The sequence below is a fragment of the Megalops cyprinoides genome, chromosome 12 (assembly GCF_013368585.1).
Source record: "Megalops cyprinoides isolate fMegCyp1 chromosome 12, fMegCyp1.pri, whole genome shotgun sequence".
Classification (NCBI taxonomy): Eukaryota; Metazoa; Chordata; class Actinopteri; order Elopiformes; family Megalopidae; genus Megalops; species Megalops cyprinoides.
This window is the reverse complement of record NC_050594.1, coordinates 20,280,065-20,297,516: the sequence shown is the minus strand read 5'-3', so window position 1 is coordinate 20,297,516 and position 17,452 is coordinate 20,280,065. Positions and strand designations below refer to the sequence as shown.

The 17,452-nt window shown below is 39.1% G+C and overlaps 1 protein-coding gene across 1 annotated transcript; it reads left to right on the top strand.

Annotated features, from left to right (window-relative positions):
• The first annotated feature begins 7,229 nt into the window (after window positions 1-7,229).
• On the top strand, window positions 7,230-9,406 carry LOC118786671 (T cell receptor beta constant 2). The gene is made up of 4 exons (XM_036541898.1): window positions 7,230-7,281; window positions 8,347-8,709; window positions 8,955-9,097; window positions 9,325-9,406. The coding sequence occupies exons 1-4, from the start codon at window positions 7,242-7,244 to the stop codon at window positions 9,391-9,393; spliced, it is 615 nt and encodes a 204-aa protein (XP_036397791.1). The 5' UTR covers window positions 7,230-7,241; the 3' UTR covers window positions 9,394-9,406.
• The last annotated feature ends 8,046 nt before the right edge of the window (window positions 9,407-17,452 follow it).

The window sequence follows — 17,452 nt, the reverse complement described above, 5'->3', positions numbered from 1 at the left end:
GCCAGGTCATGTAGTTGAGGCAGAGACCCTTGCTGTGTTCAAGTCTAGGCTTGATGCAGTTTTGGATACTCTTTAATTAAAAAATGGCGAGTTTAGTTGGGCTGAATGGCCTATTCTTGTCATAATATGTTCTTATGTTCTTATGTTCTTAAGTAAGAACATCACTTTTTCTGATCCTGCACTAACAATGAGGGAAATCACAGTGTTAAGATGTAGCTGAGAAGATGAAAACTGTGCCAGAGAACAAAGTTTAGCTTGTCATTTCAATGGGCTTGAAGTCAGACAGTTGCATGAACATGAAAATAGCTGTGAGACATGACTTTAGGTGATACCGAGGGAACATACCCAGAGCAGCATTTGTTCTCTCTCAAGTTTGAGGCAGAACAGCGCAGATGTCTGGGGCTTTCAGTGCTTGCTGTGTTGCTAGATTCGGGCAGAAGTGTTGAAATTCTGAGAGGCTGAGGGCCTGCGGTTTTCCTCTCTCAGTGTAGGCTTGCAGTACAGCTGTCAACAGCCCTTCAGCAGCAGCATCAAGTGCTTCACTGGTTACTGGTCTTCACAAAGAGAAAGTTACAGGAGAGCCATTCACTTATCTCCATGGCTCATATGTACAACCATTATATGTCAGATACGTAACTGCCTATTTAAAAATAATGCACACCTGGAATAAGGAACATTGCCATTTGCACAACTGGTGCAATGTTAATAAAATAAGATTGATGAGTTAACATTTGACCATGATCATAAGCCAACTGAATACCAAGAACAGGTTGCGTTCTGTTGATAGCCACCAATAAGCATGGCTTTGAAAGTGCCCTCAGTCTTAGGATTCTACAAATGAGAAAATGAAATATAAAGCCTGCTCACTTTTTTTTCCCTGTGATGTTGCACTGTGCTCTGGTTACAACCCTATATACTTCGGAGAGGGCACTAAACTGACAGTTCTAGGTAAGGTCACTCTTATTCCATCCAAGATTATTGTGATGTCTGAGCTGCATGGAGAAAGCAATGGCCACACTGGAGACATAAAGCAAAAGCAAAAAAGAGGCATCTGTTTGTTCTTTCACGAGCACTATATGGTAGTGATAGTGCCACAGATTTGTGGGTAATATTATAGGTAAAGGTGCTCTGGAAAGAAATATATTATATAGAATAAAGTCAAAGAAGTTTAACTTTTCTTGTGAGGATACCGCTATCCATTCATTAAGCAGGCAGGTACTCCTGCTGTGGCAGTTTTTAAGTGTAGAGCCACTGCTGTGCTCTGCAGATGTTCTCTATTTTGGCACAGGCACAAAACTAACAATTTTAGGTGAGTAAAAATAAATGACTTTTTAAAAATCTCTTATCCATAAAAATGAGCGGTTACTTTTAATGTAGGATATGGTGTTTTAATGTAGATGATGATGATGTCCTAATGCGTTGCAATATAATGTATGTGTTTGTGAGACGTATATCATTTGAAAATGGTATGTTTGCATGTAGACGTGTTTGAATTTTTCAGACTGATTTTTGTTTTTTTTGTTTGTACTGCACCAGCCCAGCCTAGTTTTTCATATAATAACATACATTTCCTACAACCAGAAATGATTTCCGCACAGTCCTAACTATCTGAGTTTTGTTTCTGCAGCTTTATGAAACTGTCAGGTGCATTTTAATTCACATTATTTTCATTAGTTTTATTTATATTCCAGGTTTATTATTCAAATTCTCTGGAGTTATTGAGAATCGGTCAGATTTGTAATGGTAATAATGGGCCAAATAAAAAAAAAGTCAGAAAAAAACATTCTCAAAAATTCACAACCGTCCCTCCGGCCCATAGAACAACCATACAAAATACAATCTAGTTGTCATGAAAGACACTATAAAATAATTCTGGGAGTGTAAAGCCACATACAGTATGGTTGTTTGTACATTTCTTAATGGCACATAATGTGGAAGACTAATCAGTTTGACAATGACAAAATGTCAAACACTCTTCTCTCAATAGGTTTTTAACCTATGTTAGTTTGTTTTAATCTGACCTAATATCTTATTTGAAGCCTTACCATGACAGTCCTCTCTTCTCATATATAGCAAAAAGGGAATGAACTGTATTTCGCATGTACTTTTGTAATGCAGGTAAATATGACAGGTTGTTAATTGACCTTCTGTGGGTCATGATGGATTCTGAGTTGCCTCATACACCTCACACAGCCTGCCCTCTCTTCTGGTACCATCCCCTTATCCTTTAGATAATGGCGACAAGGTCATACTACCTGTGGTGGAGGTGCTCCCACCCTCTTCCCAGGAAGTCTGTGACAGAAAGAAGAAGGACAAGAAAAATGCCAAAGTGACCCTTGTGTGTGTGGCCACGGGCTTCTACCCCGACCACATCAAAGTGTCCTGGAAGGTGAATGGAAAAGACGCCACAGACAAGAGCAGAACTGACAATGCAGCACAGAATGGCACAGAGAATGGGTACAGTATCAGCAGCAGGCTTAGAGTCAATGCCAAGGACTGGTCCAAGCCCAGCTCCACTTTCACCTGCACCGCCGCCATCTTCAATTGGACAGAGTACGTGTCGACGAGTGTCACCATTAATGGAGGTGAGACTGACAAGCAATTAGGTCACAGTTCATAGGGGGGAGCCTTTTATGAAAAACAATCTGTGATTCTCATTTGATTGCAATATAAAATGTACAAAGCTTCTACTGATACAATTCCCCTTGTAAGTTGTTCACCACCACAGTGCACCTTTGCCTTTGCAATTTTTCACATGGATTTTATGTTCACTGTTAAACATGGTCACTATTAATGTGGAATGTTATGTCTGTTTATATTTACAGGTGGTGTTGCAGATGATTCAGGTAATTTTATGCATTATGGTATTTTAAAATGCTGTATTTTACTGGTTTTGTGCCCACTCATCACCATAGTTTTCTCCGACAAGTCATGTTTTATTAACTCTTTATTAACCCAATGGAACCCATATTAACCCAAAGTGCTAATAATTATATGCGTAAGAGAACAATTAAGTTCTCTATCTGTTAAGAACGTTCCTCAGAAGGCTCTCCTCTCGTAGTCTGTCTTGAAATTTGTTCAACTGACTCCCTTTCTGTCCTCTAGACTACTTTGTGAAGGCCACGCTGAGTGCAAAGCTGTCCTACGGGGTTTTTATTGCAAAGAGCTGTCTGTATGGACTGTTTGTCAGCATTGTGGTGTGGAAGCTACGGGTAAGCCAGTTTAGAAATGCTAAAAAGCACAGAGTAACAGAAACAGCTCACAAATTAAATATAGCCCCCTTACACAAATGGGGCGCTACAATTTTTAAACGTCCCACATGGGAAAATGGAATCCAATGATACTGCACATGGAAGACAAGGTAGGCAGAGACAGAGCTACTTTGTCCAGGTAAAGGTCAAAAGTAAGAGAACTAACTATACTACTATACATGAAACACCCAGAAGCCTGTAACACCAGAGGGTCAACTGAATCAAACAACAGAGTGAAACTTCAAGGCAATACCGAACAAGATGGCTCTCAGTTTTTTGTCAGAACTTACGCTTCAGTTTGTTTTCAGTCCATTTCAAACAATATGGACAAAACCATTCAGTATAAACCATTAAGTTTTGACACAAAAGTTTTTTTTTTTTTAATTTCATGTAGTGATTTTTAACCAATAAATTTCTTCTCATTTCTTTCTTTGGTTTCTCTGTTTTGCAGGGTAAGTCTGCAACTGCAAGCTGAACTGACAATGGAGAGGAGACACATTTTTGATGGAAAAATGGATGGAAAAAACTTCCTCCAGTGAAGTCCATTTTTCTATATTTTCCCTTTATTATCATTGTACTTGTTTAAGTGTAGTTGCTTATCTTTAAAAGGAGAATTCCTTTTTGTATTAATTGAAATAATTGAGCTTTTACTTGTATTAGCTTGAGCTCCTAAGTAACAACAGCAGATAGCCATTCATATGAATACATTACGGATGTTCCTGTGTAATAACTATTAAAATTCCTCTTTGGCAAGCAATATGAGTTATTTCTCCTCTACAGACAGATTGCATGAAAGCATACTTCACACTCTCACAAACACACTGACCATGCAATCCTCTTTGAATTTAGTTATTTAATGCTAATGGTTATGGTGCATTTTAAAAGACTTTGACTGACCTTGAATAATAACATATGATCAAATGATTCACCCCAGGTTTGCCAACTAATATAATTGAATGGAAGTGAATTGAAACTATATGCAGTAAAATCATTTTACCATGAATACATCACACCATGTGCACACAGCAGAAGGAGTCTACTGGTGTGTATTTTGTGTTCTGTACTTCTTTCATGACACAGTACATTTCAAATACATTTTAAATGTACAAACTTTTGGACTGCATTTGATTCTTTATGTTAATAAGATGCGGGAACCTTCTTCTGTATTGATCCAAAGTGTATAATCTGTAACCGGGACACGCTGCATCTGTAGAAATATAGGTCAGAGTATTGCTCAGGGTTATCAGGTTGGCTCTGTCAGAGAGTTACATAGCACAGCATGGTTACAAATGTTTTCTTACTACTACTGTTTCAAAACAGCTGCCATTCTGCAGCATTTCAGATGATATTTCAACTCTTCTACATCCTCAATGAAGTTCTGATGCAGTGATTGAGAAATACTAGCCTAAAGGTAGCGGCACATACATCTACATACATTTTTAGAACAGAGCTGTTGCTGATGGTATTGTCTGCACCAGGGACACAAAGTAGTTTGCACAAAAAACAAAGAACTCAGAGGATGTGGTTTCTCAAACTAGTAGATCAGTCTTATCACTTAGCCAAATCAGTTCACAGAAACAAGATGGAGAGGAATACAAAGCAGAAATTTTTCTGGGCTGGAAAATACACAAACACAAAGGCACATATGTACATGCAAAAATCAACAAGTGTGCATGGGTGACGCAACATTTATTTTCTTCCATGATGAAAATTGCAGATTACATACAATTACATACAATTGTCCAGAAAAAAAGAAGATTTACTTTAATGAATACATTTCCCTTTTTAGCAGCATTACATCCAAATACTTCTTTCCACCTCACCACTTTTAGGCTCCACTGCTCAGGAATGCTTTTAGTCTTGACATCTGTCTTCCCTGTTTCCCTGTCAACTGCATTGAAATCAAAGAAATTAAAGTGTTAAGAGTAACTCTAATTTCATATTTAATATAACCAACACTGCAGACATTAGGAACTTTTCACTGAGTCAGGGAATGCACTAAAAATGATTAGGCAGAAAGCTGGATGCAGTATGGATTATTACACATTTAATTCCTCTAAAAACACACTGTTGTTTTCTCAGTGTTTTCCATTTTAAATGAGAAAATGCTTGTTAGGTTCTGACCTATGAGGAATGCGTAGTCACATGTTGTTACTTTCAGTTTTGGGCCATACTTTTCTCCTGATTTAGCGTTGAAAAAGGTCTATGTTAACATGAAGAGACAGAGTAAAATTATCTTACACCCTGCTTCAGTGAAGCACACACAACATGTACCTTCAAAACATTAAATGTATGTGTTACTTATCACCACGAAACTTTGCAAAGAGCAGTTGCATTTTTACTTGATAGGGACGTTGGAATGAATATCAGATTGCAAGCACTATAACTACATTTTTGGAGCACTGATGCCATGATGTTATGTCACAACCAAATGGAAATGTTTTCCAGTAAACAAAATTAGGTTGCCTAAACTCTTTTACGGATCATACAACTTGTATGTACAAGCTATAAATCCTAGCTATCAATCTCATAAGCCCATCGTCTTAAAGAGCTCACACTTGATGGTAATGTCACATCTTGCCATTACATTCCCATTGACCAGCATAAAGGTATTCATTGTTTTCAAGAATACTCACTATACATTTGTTTTGCTGATGTTAACATGCAGTGCTGATTATGGACACATGTTGCTAGCTAGCCAGCCATCTCTAATTAATAATTTGGTTGTCTTCTAACTGTCTACAGTTTGAGCCAATACGGTGGTAAAGATGCTGTTAAAGATACTCACAACCTAAATTGGCCACATTATGCACAATACCCCTAAGGTAATGGAACTAGCCTAATTGGAATTACTGAAAATTAGGCTCATTGGTTCTATAATGACGTTATAGGATCATTGTTGAATGGTACCTGGGTCTTTTGTTTATTTGTTTGTTTGCTGTTGAAAGTAACATGTCCACCATAATTGTCTTTAAAATAAAATGTGGAAAATGAGATCATATTCAGCTTTGTCTGAGAGAGCTGTTCAGATTTTGCAATGTAATCCTTTACAGTAACATCACATCTAAAGTACTGAAGATAATGTGATCAGTCATTTGTTAATTTTAATTAATTGTTCTGCTTTTTGAAGAAATTCGTCTTGCATTAAAACAGCGATGCCAAGTACAGAAATAAATTTTGATATGTGCAAGACTGCATTCTCGTTTTGTGTGGTTTTTGGGCTGAGACTACTTTGTATCACAAACAAATGTATGTTGTTAAGATGCTCTCCTCAGGGGCTAATTTGTGCCGCATTGTCAGACATCCCTGACTTAGAGACTGAAAAACGCAGCCTCTCAGTCCTAACAGGGGGCCCCAGGTTTGCTGGTCTGGGTGTCTTCAACACGTCTCTGCAGTTGGCTGACAGTGTTTCACCAGTTTTGATAATGTCTACAATGCACTGTGCGTCTCATACGGTGCCCAGGAGTTTGGTGCGGGAACCAGACTCACAGTGCTAGGTGAGCCGTACTCTGTGTAGGTACTCAATGCTTGCTTCTTTTAACCGAAGTGACAATCTGTTTTCTTCCGTGTAGTGATGAGTACAGGTTTGGTTCAATATAACAATGTGTGTGTCAATGTTTTTGGTGCTTTCACCTATGTATGGCTTCAAGGAGTAGGGACACTTGATGCAGTTTAGATGAGTTGGTTCATACTGCAGATGCAAGTAAGGAAAGGGGGAGATGTGTGTGAGTATGGTGTCAGACTCTGTCAAATCCAAATCTGTCTTTTCATCCCCTCACTTCGATAAGATGTAAGTCTGAATATGAAAAAAGACCAATGAAACAATTACACACACCAAGACAGCAGAAAATGCTCTGATAATGTAGTGATAGAAAGAAAAAAGGCACCATTCTATGGTAAGCCATGCATTGGATTATATCGCTGGTGTTTAGAACCAGGAAGGCAGGCTGCAAGTTTTGTGTTAGAGTTGTACAATGGTGTGCAGGCTACATGCAGACTTTTGGTAAAGGTACCAAACTCACGGTCCTAGGTAAGACAGCTCACCTCCACAGATTGTTCCAAATGCAACGGCAGTCGAAACTGGGCAATCAGTCATAGATTCGGCAAAACTGGTGTTGGTATTGTAATGATTTTGAGTGATTGACCCATGGAATTCCTAGGTTGTGGCCAATGTAAATCATTAATTTTACAATACTTTCTATTAAACACAGTTTGCTTCAAATAATATACATAAATGTTTATATATATATATATATATATATATATATATATACTGTTTACACACACTTTACTGTGTTACCTTTATTGTTACCATTTCTGTTTTTTACATGCTCTTTGTCATGTCTTGTTGATCAAGAAAATAAAAGGAAGTAATTTTTGCCATAATTTAGAGAAAAAATGGGGAAGTAATTATTCATTAGTAATTTAGTTTTTTAGTGTTTACTCAGAAATTCAAAATGTTACCATGTACTTCCATGGTAAATACCAGTAAAATAATGTACCATAAAATAAAGTATGAAATTTATATGCAAATATCTGACCACTTTTAAATAATTGCTAGAATTAGCTGAAATGTTATGAATCAAAAATATGTATGAATAATATTTATATATCTTTTTTCTTATATGATTGACAATATAGTTTGACATGCAATAGAGATGAAACTAGTTATACAAGTGTTACTGCATGCATATGATTGTTTGAAAGTATATCTCTGTTTAAAAGAGACCCAGTATTTCAAACTGTGCAATATTATGCATTGGTGTATTTGCTTTAATTACTGCACCCTGAGATGCAAGGGTCCAGCTTGATAGGTTTTTTTATTATTTCATGTTAATCTGACCTGACATTTTACCTCTTTTTGAGTAACATCTTTATAATTTGCCAAGACGGATTTCTCTTCTCACATACAGGACCTGAGCCATATTTTCCATATATTAAAACTTCCATGTATATTTTTCCATATAATCCATATATCTCTGTTATGTAGATAAATATGGCACGTTGTTTAATGGAGATTTCATTAATTTTGTGTTTTCTTCACACTCTTCAACCAACCTTTTGTCTCTCCTGACACCATCCCCTGCTCCTTCAGATCCCAACATCACGGTCACACCGCCTGAGGTGAGGGTGTTGCCGCCCTCTCCTCGGGAAGCCTGCCACAGGGAGGAGGAAGGGGAAGAGGATCCAGAGGTGACCCTGGTGTGCGTGGCCACAGACTTCTACCCCGACCACATAAGTGTGTCCTGGCAGGTGAATGGAATGGACTCCGTTAACGGCACCGGAACAGACAATGCTGCGCTGTGGGATGCGAAGAAAAGGTCCTACAGTATCACCAGCAGACTCAGAGTCCAGGCAACAGTCTGGCTCAACCCGGAGAACAGCTTCACCTGCATCACCACTTTCTACAATGGAAGCAATTACCTGAACCAGAATTACACCATTTATGGGAAAACGGGTGGGTATTGCCAAGCAGATTCATACATGTCATCCTATTGCTGTTCAATCCATTCTCATGCATTCTCTCCTCTCGGTCCGTCTAATGTACCCCTTATCTGCCTCTATTTAATAACTGTCTACTGCAAAGGCTGGACAATTTACAACTTGAATGTATAGCTAGTGATTGCCTAAGGTCTTTAAACTGTGGCTGGAGTGTGCTTCTCCTGTTGTAATCTCACTTTCAATCATTTGTAATTCCTCAAGAAAAGAGCATGTGGAAGGACCTGAGAGCAGCACGTCTTGTCTACAGCTGCCTCCTCTATACAAGCGTCCTCTATGCACTGGTAGTGAGCGCATTGGTGTGGAAGCTCATGATATGGGTCCCATCTGCAGCAAATCCATGCAAGGTAAAGCCCTGCTTATCTTAAGGACCTACACAGAAGGAGTGTTCACCAAGAACACACATACCAGTGGAAGCTGTTACCTTTCCTTTCCTAGTCTGAACTCTTGGTCATCTTTGCACAGTGAACACAAGGGCAATGCTCAATATCAGAGTAACAAAACCGTCTCTACACTGCAGAGATGTGACAGCCAGAGATGTGAACACTGATAGACATTTCTCTTTCTTCCTCAGGGCCGAAAGGTGAGAAGCAGCTTGCCTGAGCCAGGTGGGCAGATATACCAGACTGTGGCCGGCTTCTGACAGAGCAACAGCCCGGATTCAATTTTTTAATTAATGTAAATCAAAAATATAAAATTGTTCATGGCTATCAATAGTCTTTTAAATAAGGCTCAAATTTTTGGACTTCTATAACCAACTGCTCACAATGCTTTAATAGTAAAGGTAAAGCTTTTATCACAATGCTGTGCTTGATACTGCTTTTTATATAAAGTTGATGTTGATTACTCCTATATATTTAGGCCTGCATTGTGCCGTTCCTAAGCCCTGTGGTAAGAGGAGTTGAATATGGCATGCTCATTTCAGGTTGCCACTTATTTGTGTTACCTGTTTGTTCTTTTGTAAAACTGTCAATTTCAAATTAATAAACACATTTCTAAATTTATAAACTCATCCTCTGATGTATTTCAGCGTAATTAATCATAGAAAGAATAATACTTTGATCACTCCTGGCAATGTGAAAGTTTGACAGAAACGGACACTATGTGACAATGTAAAAGGATAAAGAGCTGAATCTATAAAACTGGATAAACAACAAACAATTATATTCTGTGTTCACCACAGGCTGAAAAGAATGCCTGGACTATGTAGGAGGCTATATTGTGAAATCTGAAGCAGTTCAGCTTCTATTTCCACCCTCATTAATGAGAAGTTGAAGAGTTGTTTCTTCATATCAAACTGCTTTGATGTTTCTTTGTCTCTCATTCTGCTGAGAAAAACATTTCCTGTGTATGTCAAGTACGACTGTTTCCTGTCAACTGCATTGGAAATTCTTGACTCAGACAGCGGGGTGGAAGGTGTGTGGGTTAATTTAGAGAATATGTATCATATCATCTTTCACTCTGAGCTGGAAACAAGCTGTTGTTTTAAAACTATTATTTTGCTGTCTGAATCACACACTTATGTGAAGACGACTCCTTTCCACAGAGAAAATCTACCTTGCCGTTTCAGAGCTACAATGAAAAAGAGACAGTGAATGTGTAATAACGGCTCCATATTCTGCACCTAACCTTCTAGCACCAAGAGAAAAATATTCTTGTCTCAGTCCTTTAATGTGGATTGAAGCTACAGACACTTAATTCTCACAAAAGGGTGTTCTGTTATGCTTCATTATGTGGTTAGAACCAGCACCCTGATTTTGCTGTAGCACAAACACAAACAGCGGACAGATGGCCACAGTCTCACCGTCTGTGATTTTAGTTTGAATTTAAGGCCCGTTATAGGTGGAATTGACACAGTGATTCGCTCTAGATTATTCCCAAACAATTAGGCAAAACTAAACAGTCTACTCAGTCTGTTCTCATCACAACCTTTTCTCACCATAAGAGTGAGAATGAACACTACACAAGCGGAGATGCAGGTCACTGCGGTCACCCGATGCTTTCAGACCTGCTTGATGAAGCAGGGTCATGTGACCTAGCTGGCGCTGCTGCAAGGGGCAGAGGGGGAGAGAGGCGGCGCTGACACGTCTCTCGCTGCAGGAAGTGGCTGTTCCACAAACAGGTTGACAAACCGCAGGCCGGGGCCACACCGGCAGGGGAGCAACGGCAGGAAGAGGAAGCGGTGGCAGAGAGCGAGTGAGCTGCGTGCACCCCCACCTCCGTCACTCTGCAACGCTGCAAAGCAAACCCCCCCCCCCCATGCACACCTGCCTCGCCTCCGGTCTCAAGCAAAAACAGACGCTTTGAATTTGGATGATGTTCCATTTTTACACTTGCACTGCTAACTACTAAAAAGGTAGACATTGTGCATCATGTACAGAGTTAGGTTTTTAATGGTGCAACCTGGGTTATCTCGGTTCAGATCCCACCTGGCAACGGAAACCATGACAGTTACAGTCAAGCGTCATAACCATAATTCTACACCGCTACCAGTTCACAAACTAAACTCCCAAAGCACCTGATAGCCTACATTTTTTTTGCGACAGACTGCATGCAAAAAAATGTTTTTCATGCTGACTGTGGATGATTTCGAATGAGCTTATTTTTAAGAAGCTTATAATTACAAAGTTATCCTATCCGGTACTGTATTTCTTATATTGTTACCTGTTTATAATTTACTTATATACGTGTTGTATGTCTTTCTGTTGGCTTATTAACAGACTGCTCCTGCCCCCTTTCCCCAATGACACCCTAATTGTACAGTTTATATCGCCCTCTACTGGTCAGAGATGGATGACACCTAACAGACACGAGCCTGATGCACACTTAGCTTTGCTTACCTGGTTAAGCAAATTTGTTACAGACTGCTCTTACAACTTATGCTCAAAACGGCAGTGAATTAGTCACTCTGCCAGGGGGTCAGGGGGTCGATGCAAGCTATGTGTAGGCTTTAAATTTCAGAGAGAAATGTAAACTTCAGATTAGAACTGGTTCTGTTTGTGTAGACACAGACATTTTTCTTGTCTTTTTTTTATAAAAAAAAAAAGATTAATTGATGGTATGATGAAGATTACAATAAATTGATAAAACCACATAAAATAACTTCTGTGTTACACTTTGTAGACAGTGACAGCACCATTGACAGTGACTGGGCCCTCAGGTTGTCAAATAATAGATAAGAAAAAGTTTGCTTAACAATGCCGTCTGTTCCCCTTTCCGACTAATGGGAAGGATATGGACAGAATTTGAAAATATCCGTGCATGTTTCTGTAGAGCTGCTACTAACAGGGGGCCCTGCAGCCCTATAGAATTTGCAGGGTGGTCGAGCAGTGGTTGTCATGCAATGGTGTGGCTTTTGTAAGGACTGCTGTAGCATTTAGTTTCTGTGGTGTTTTTTGTACAGCACTCTGCCTAGCTTCTGTTGCTGTGGTACTCCCAGCGCAGTACCACACAGAGGGGTCTGTGAGTGGCACGCTAGTCGACTCAAGAACAAAATGGGAGTCGTTGGGTCTGCTGGCACTGAACCCATCCACACTGGGTGGATCCACAAGTCCAGTACCAAAAGAGGAGAACATTTGTTTAAGCCTGCCCTTGACTGTCCAGCGGTACCAATACGTGTTTGGATTGCTGCTGCCGAATACTGAGCAGATGATCTTCATGCGAGAGCCCTGCTGAAGGACCAGATCCAGAGGGGACTGATGCACCTGGAGAGTATCCACATCTATCAAGAGAAAATACAGAAATTCAGATTACTGTAGTCACTCCGCAGAAATGAAATGTTTATTTTCTTTACCAACCATGATTAAAATAAAACACAGCATTATACTCACAGTCTAACAACGGCAGTAGAAGGAGAAAACTGAATTTCATGTTTCTTGGTGACGTCTGAGGGCACTTCTGTTTTAGGGACTGTCTGTGTGCAGGAAGAAACTGTTTCTGAAGTTTTAGGAGGAAACGGAGGATGGTCATACCTAACTCAAAAAAGAAAAAATGTGGTGTAACCTTCAGCATTCAGGGGTGCTTGGTGTGACACACCACTGAACTGAGTATCACAGGCAGGTGGTCCTGTGGTCACAGGTCTTGTGAAGTTCTTACAAAGTCTTGCAGAGTGTCATTTAGGGTTCTGTTGACTGTTCTGTTTACTGTGTTACAAACGTTTGTCAAGGGACACAATGTAAGAGGCTTCGGTTTCTTGTGGGTTTAGGGGATGTGTGTGAGGTTTTAGTCCAGGACCACAGTGTGTGAGATTATTAACAGCACTGCGGGCATCGTCTCCACAAGGTGACCAGCAATTCTATCTGTTACACTGAGACCACAGGGTAAGGTGCACAGCTGCAGCATCCGACTCATTCCTTGCCTTTCCATCATGACGGATAGACAATATGACCGCCGGAGTTACATGGCTGGCATGCATGACAAACGTGAATGTACACATTGGTGATGCATGAAGCATTACTATTTTTCACATTTTAGAATAATAGTAAAGGCATCAAAACTACGACATAACACAAATTGAATAATGCGGTGACCAAAAAAGTGTTAAATAAATCAAAACTCTTATATTTTTAGATTCTTTAAAGTAGCAAAAATATTTTTTGAAAATGCTTTTAAAAATACCAATTATTTATGGAAATAAATTCATACATACGCATCACCTTCACTATTTATATTTGTCTAAGAAACAAATTTCAAACATTTAAGCATAAGTCTTTAGACAAACAAGTCTTTGAATGCATGTTTCCTGTTATCTTAATCAGGTGTGTTGAAACTTTTGACTGGTACTGTATATATAAATAAGTCCCGTAATCTTTATAATGATAGCATAACTGCAATATGAGACAAGACAATTTTCATGAAAAACACATGCCTTTCCAAAAACATATTTAATTTAATTTGAATACAATATGGAAGTTTCAAATGCAGCCAGTTTGGAGTGTGTTTTTTGGGGTGAACAGCCCTTGTGCTTGCCTGGCAGCAGTCCCACCTTTGGTTTTTGACTGGCAGCAGTGTAGCTTTGTGTTGCTGTGGCTGTGCTACAGGCACAGTAATACACAGCAGAGTCAGTCAGCTGCAGGTTTGATACACTCAGAGGGAAGTTCTGCCTGTCCGGCCGGCTGGCTGAGAACCTCTTGTCCTTGGACTCATTTTCTGGATCCAGTCCTTCATACCTGGACATGTACAGCACCAGCAGATCCTGGCCAGAAGACTGCCGGTACCAGTACATGTAGTCATCCGTGCCGTTCTGTCTACAAGAGAGTTGAGTGGTGCTTCCTTTCCTCGCCACTGCAAACCTGTCCTGCCACAAGACAACTTTCCCTAGTGTTTCTGATAGGGGGAAAAGGGAATGAATTAGAGAACTGGAGACAATATCTCCAAGTAGCCAAAGGAACAACTGTCATCTCCTTGTTCTGGTCCATTGGCAGAGCACCAGAGCACACAGATAGGTCAGACGATCGCTCAAAACTCACGTGTCACAGACAGAAGCATCAAGAATGCAGCGAGGAGGTACATTATGGGACGTGATGTTGTCAACTGCTGACCGCTCCTGCCTGTCATTCCATATTATTCTGTACAAACCATTGTTCGCGTTTACGGTTGCTCTGTACTGATCTTTACTCAGCTTTGAAAGTCTCTCTCTCTGACATCACTAGCTGATAAGACTGCAAGCTTTCCATTGGCCAACATCGTGCAAGCAGCTGGACTCTTATTGGCTATTTTCACTCTCATTGGCCATATGGCAACACTTCATATTCACTGTATAACATTCTATTAGTTGACTTTAATTTAAATTAAATTCTTAGCATATTCATTATACTTTCCTGTTGAAGCTTTGTTTTCATTTATTAAAAAACGCTTTATTTGGTCTATATTGTTTTTTATTTCTCCATGCACAGTAAGTAAGACAAGAGACAAATGCTTTGATAAAAAACAAAACAATAGTAGTATTATTATTGTTTTTTTTTTTTGTTCTCTAACTCAGTGTACCAGGACTTTATACTACACTGACCTCTAGTGGGTAACTATGGTAATAGTAAACTATCCAGTAATTTGAAGGGCTACAGAAACACAGCCATTCAGGCCTAATTGCTTGGATTGTTCCTAAGGCAGCACTGTTACGCCAAATCCCTACAATAAGCTGCATAAAAAAAGACACTGTTGTGACATTCAAGCATATGTAACATGGAACATATTGTTCAAAAATCTGCTGCATAAAAGAGACTCACAGATGTGCTGAAAAACTGGTGAAAGAGTGGATCAAATAATCCACACCAATTTACACGGTTATAATTATTCATACAAATAAATACCACTTTTACTAAGAATTTTCATTTGGGGATTATTTATGACAGATATATACAATTCTGACTGAAGAGGTTTCAATGACATTGTGTTTTGCAAACAGAAAATGAAATAAAACAAATCATATCAGTGAAAATATTTTTATTTCACACAATAATTACAAAAATGCTCCTCTCATCTGAAAACATCAATAAACAAAAACCAGACATCTGGGGCCATATTCATGTATTGAAAGGAAGACATGACAATTGGACATGAAAATAAATGGATGTTTCTCTTAAGTTTTAGAGAATACTTCATTAATGAAATACTTAAGAATCTTTAGAAGGCCTACAAATGATCTACAGATGTTTGATAAACGCCTTTTACTTCTTTTTATTCTGAAAAGCAAGTCAATTAATAATCTATAAATCTCTAAAGAAATACTGTAAGTGTGCAAATCAGGCTGTAAAATGTCATTTTGTCAACCTGTCCATAACAACACACTGTTAAAATTTCCAGGAGCACAAACATATGAATACAGCTTCCGCATATGCACTTTTTTAAATATCAAAAAGTCAAATTAAGACCCTTAATGTCTGTAACAAATAAAAAGACAGTCCATCTGGAATCTCCATAATTTCCAAAACACAACAGTCCCAAATAAGTTCATTATGATGCATTTTATTAAAACATAAAGGAATGATAGCTGCTGAGCATAAATTGTATGATTTTACCTCATCATATGCCTTCATCAGGATTTTTTACTACTGTGATGCAATATGTACTTCCCAAATAAGGGTCAGGATGCCTTCAGTGAGTAGAGAAAGATGGCTGACTCGCTGTGCTTTGGAAGAAGCAGGACTGGCTGACATCAGTGTTTCTAAGTCACATCACAACCATATGAAGAAAGGCCAGAGTTGGAGAGAAACAGCTCAGGAACCTCAGCTTAGTGAACAACAGTATGCAATGGTCAATTATCACTTCAACAGTTAGTCAATACAAAGTCAATGCAAAATACAACACATTTGGATGTGGATGAGGATGCTGAATTAACATGTACTGTTATGATTATGTTCAAGTTTGGTTAAGGAAAACCATTTGTCAATTACCTACACCCATTTCCATAATCTTGGTTCAGCTGCCAAATAAATTGTGTGTGTGTGTGTGTGTGTTTTTCTCTATCTTTTTACAATTAGGTAAATTAATTTTTACAATTAGGTAAAATTCATGTTTGTTTTTAAATTTGCCGACATCATACGCCTACTTGAAATGTGCACTCAGGGTGAATGTGAATACACATGACTAAGCGGTCACATCCTTGTGCTCCTCTCTCACTGCCAGCTGTAGCTGCAGCACCATTCCCTTCTGATCCCTACGAAGTGCTCTGGATCCATCAGCAATGAGGGCTTCCACAATCCAAGCATATCAGAACAATGTCAAACAACATAATTTCGGCATAAAATGCTCATGGTATCATCGCAATTATCTGATTAAGAATAAACGTGTTTGGACAGGAACTCAGCTTGTTTTTGTTTGTTTAACATTGATAGCACTGGAAAAATTCTTAAGACATACATTTAAGTGTCAATCAGTTTCACACACAATATATAAAAATATATAAAAACACAAACTATATGAAATTGAATCATCTCAGTGAATTAAATATGCAGAAAGTTATCTTTACGTAAGAAGGTCGTCTTTACCACAGTAATACTACAGTCTTAACTGCAGCCTCAGTGCTGCATTGGGGGGAACTCATTTGCCTCATATTCTTACCAATTACCATCATTGTCACATCGGTCAATCCAACCAATCAGCAAAAGAGTGCCCCAGAACAGAAAACCCATGTCATGGAGGTCAAAGGCACCTTGGTCCCAACCCATCCCAGTCCCAGCCGCAAGTAGTCTATCTAGTATCACGTCTGTAACAGTCTGAACGGCAACAGAATAAGAAATAATGAACGATAATGTGTCACAGAGTGTTGACGTAAATTGCATATTCTAAAATGCCCACACACGCACGACATACAGTACAGAATATCTATAGTTGTTTAAAGAGCCCACAAGACCAGAGGTAAAGCCTGTACATCTCAGTCATGCACGAGAAAATGAACCACCACTGAATTCTCAGCCCTCTGTGACCGGCAGTCGGGCTCGAGCCTAGCATAGAGGTGGGACTGAAATAATAAATGCCTTCAGATACAGCAGCTAGCCTGCTGCGCTGCTTTCTGTTGGAATACGAGCTGTGTACACATTGTACACATTGTCTTTATAAAATGTGCTCCACCCATTTATCTGGTTACCATTTCCCGTCTGCATGTTTCACTCATTTAGAATGGCATTAATGCTCCTCTCCTCAACACGTGTACTGCCAAAAAAGTCCAATCACATTCCCGTGAGGACACTGCTCTTTAAACATTA

What these genes read in the sequence shown, in the direction of transcription:
- LOC118786671 (XM_036541898.1), top strand. Translation starts at nt 7,242, where the DNA reads ATGCAGACTTTTGGTAAAGGTACCAAACTCACGGTCCTAG. An exon ending in TACCAAACTCACGGTCCTAG is followed by an intron (nt 7,282 to 8,346) that starts GTAAGACAGCTC and finishes CTGCTCCTTCAG; the next exon opens with ATCCCAACATCACGGTCACA. An exon ending in CACCATTTATGGGAAAACGG is followed by an intron (nt 8,710 to 8,954) that starts GTGGGTATTGCC and finishes TAATTCCTCAAG; the next exon opens with AAAAGAGCATGTGGAAGGAC.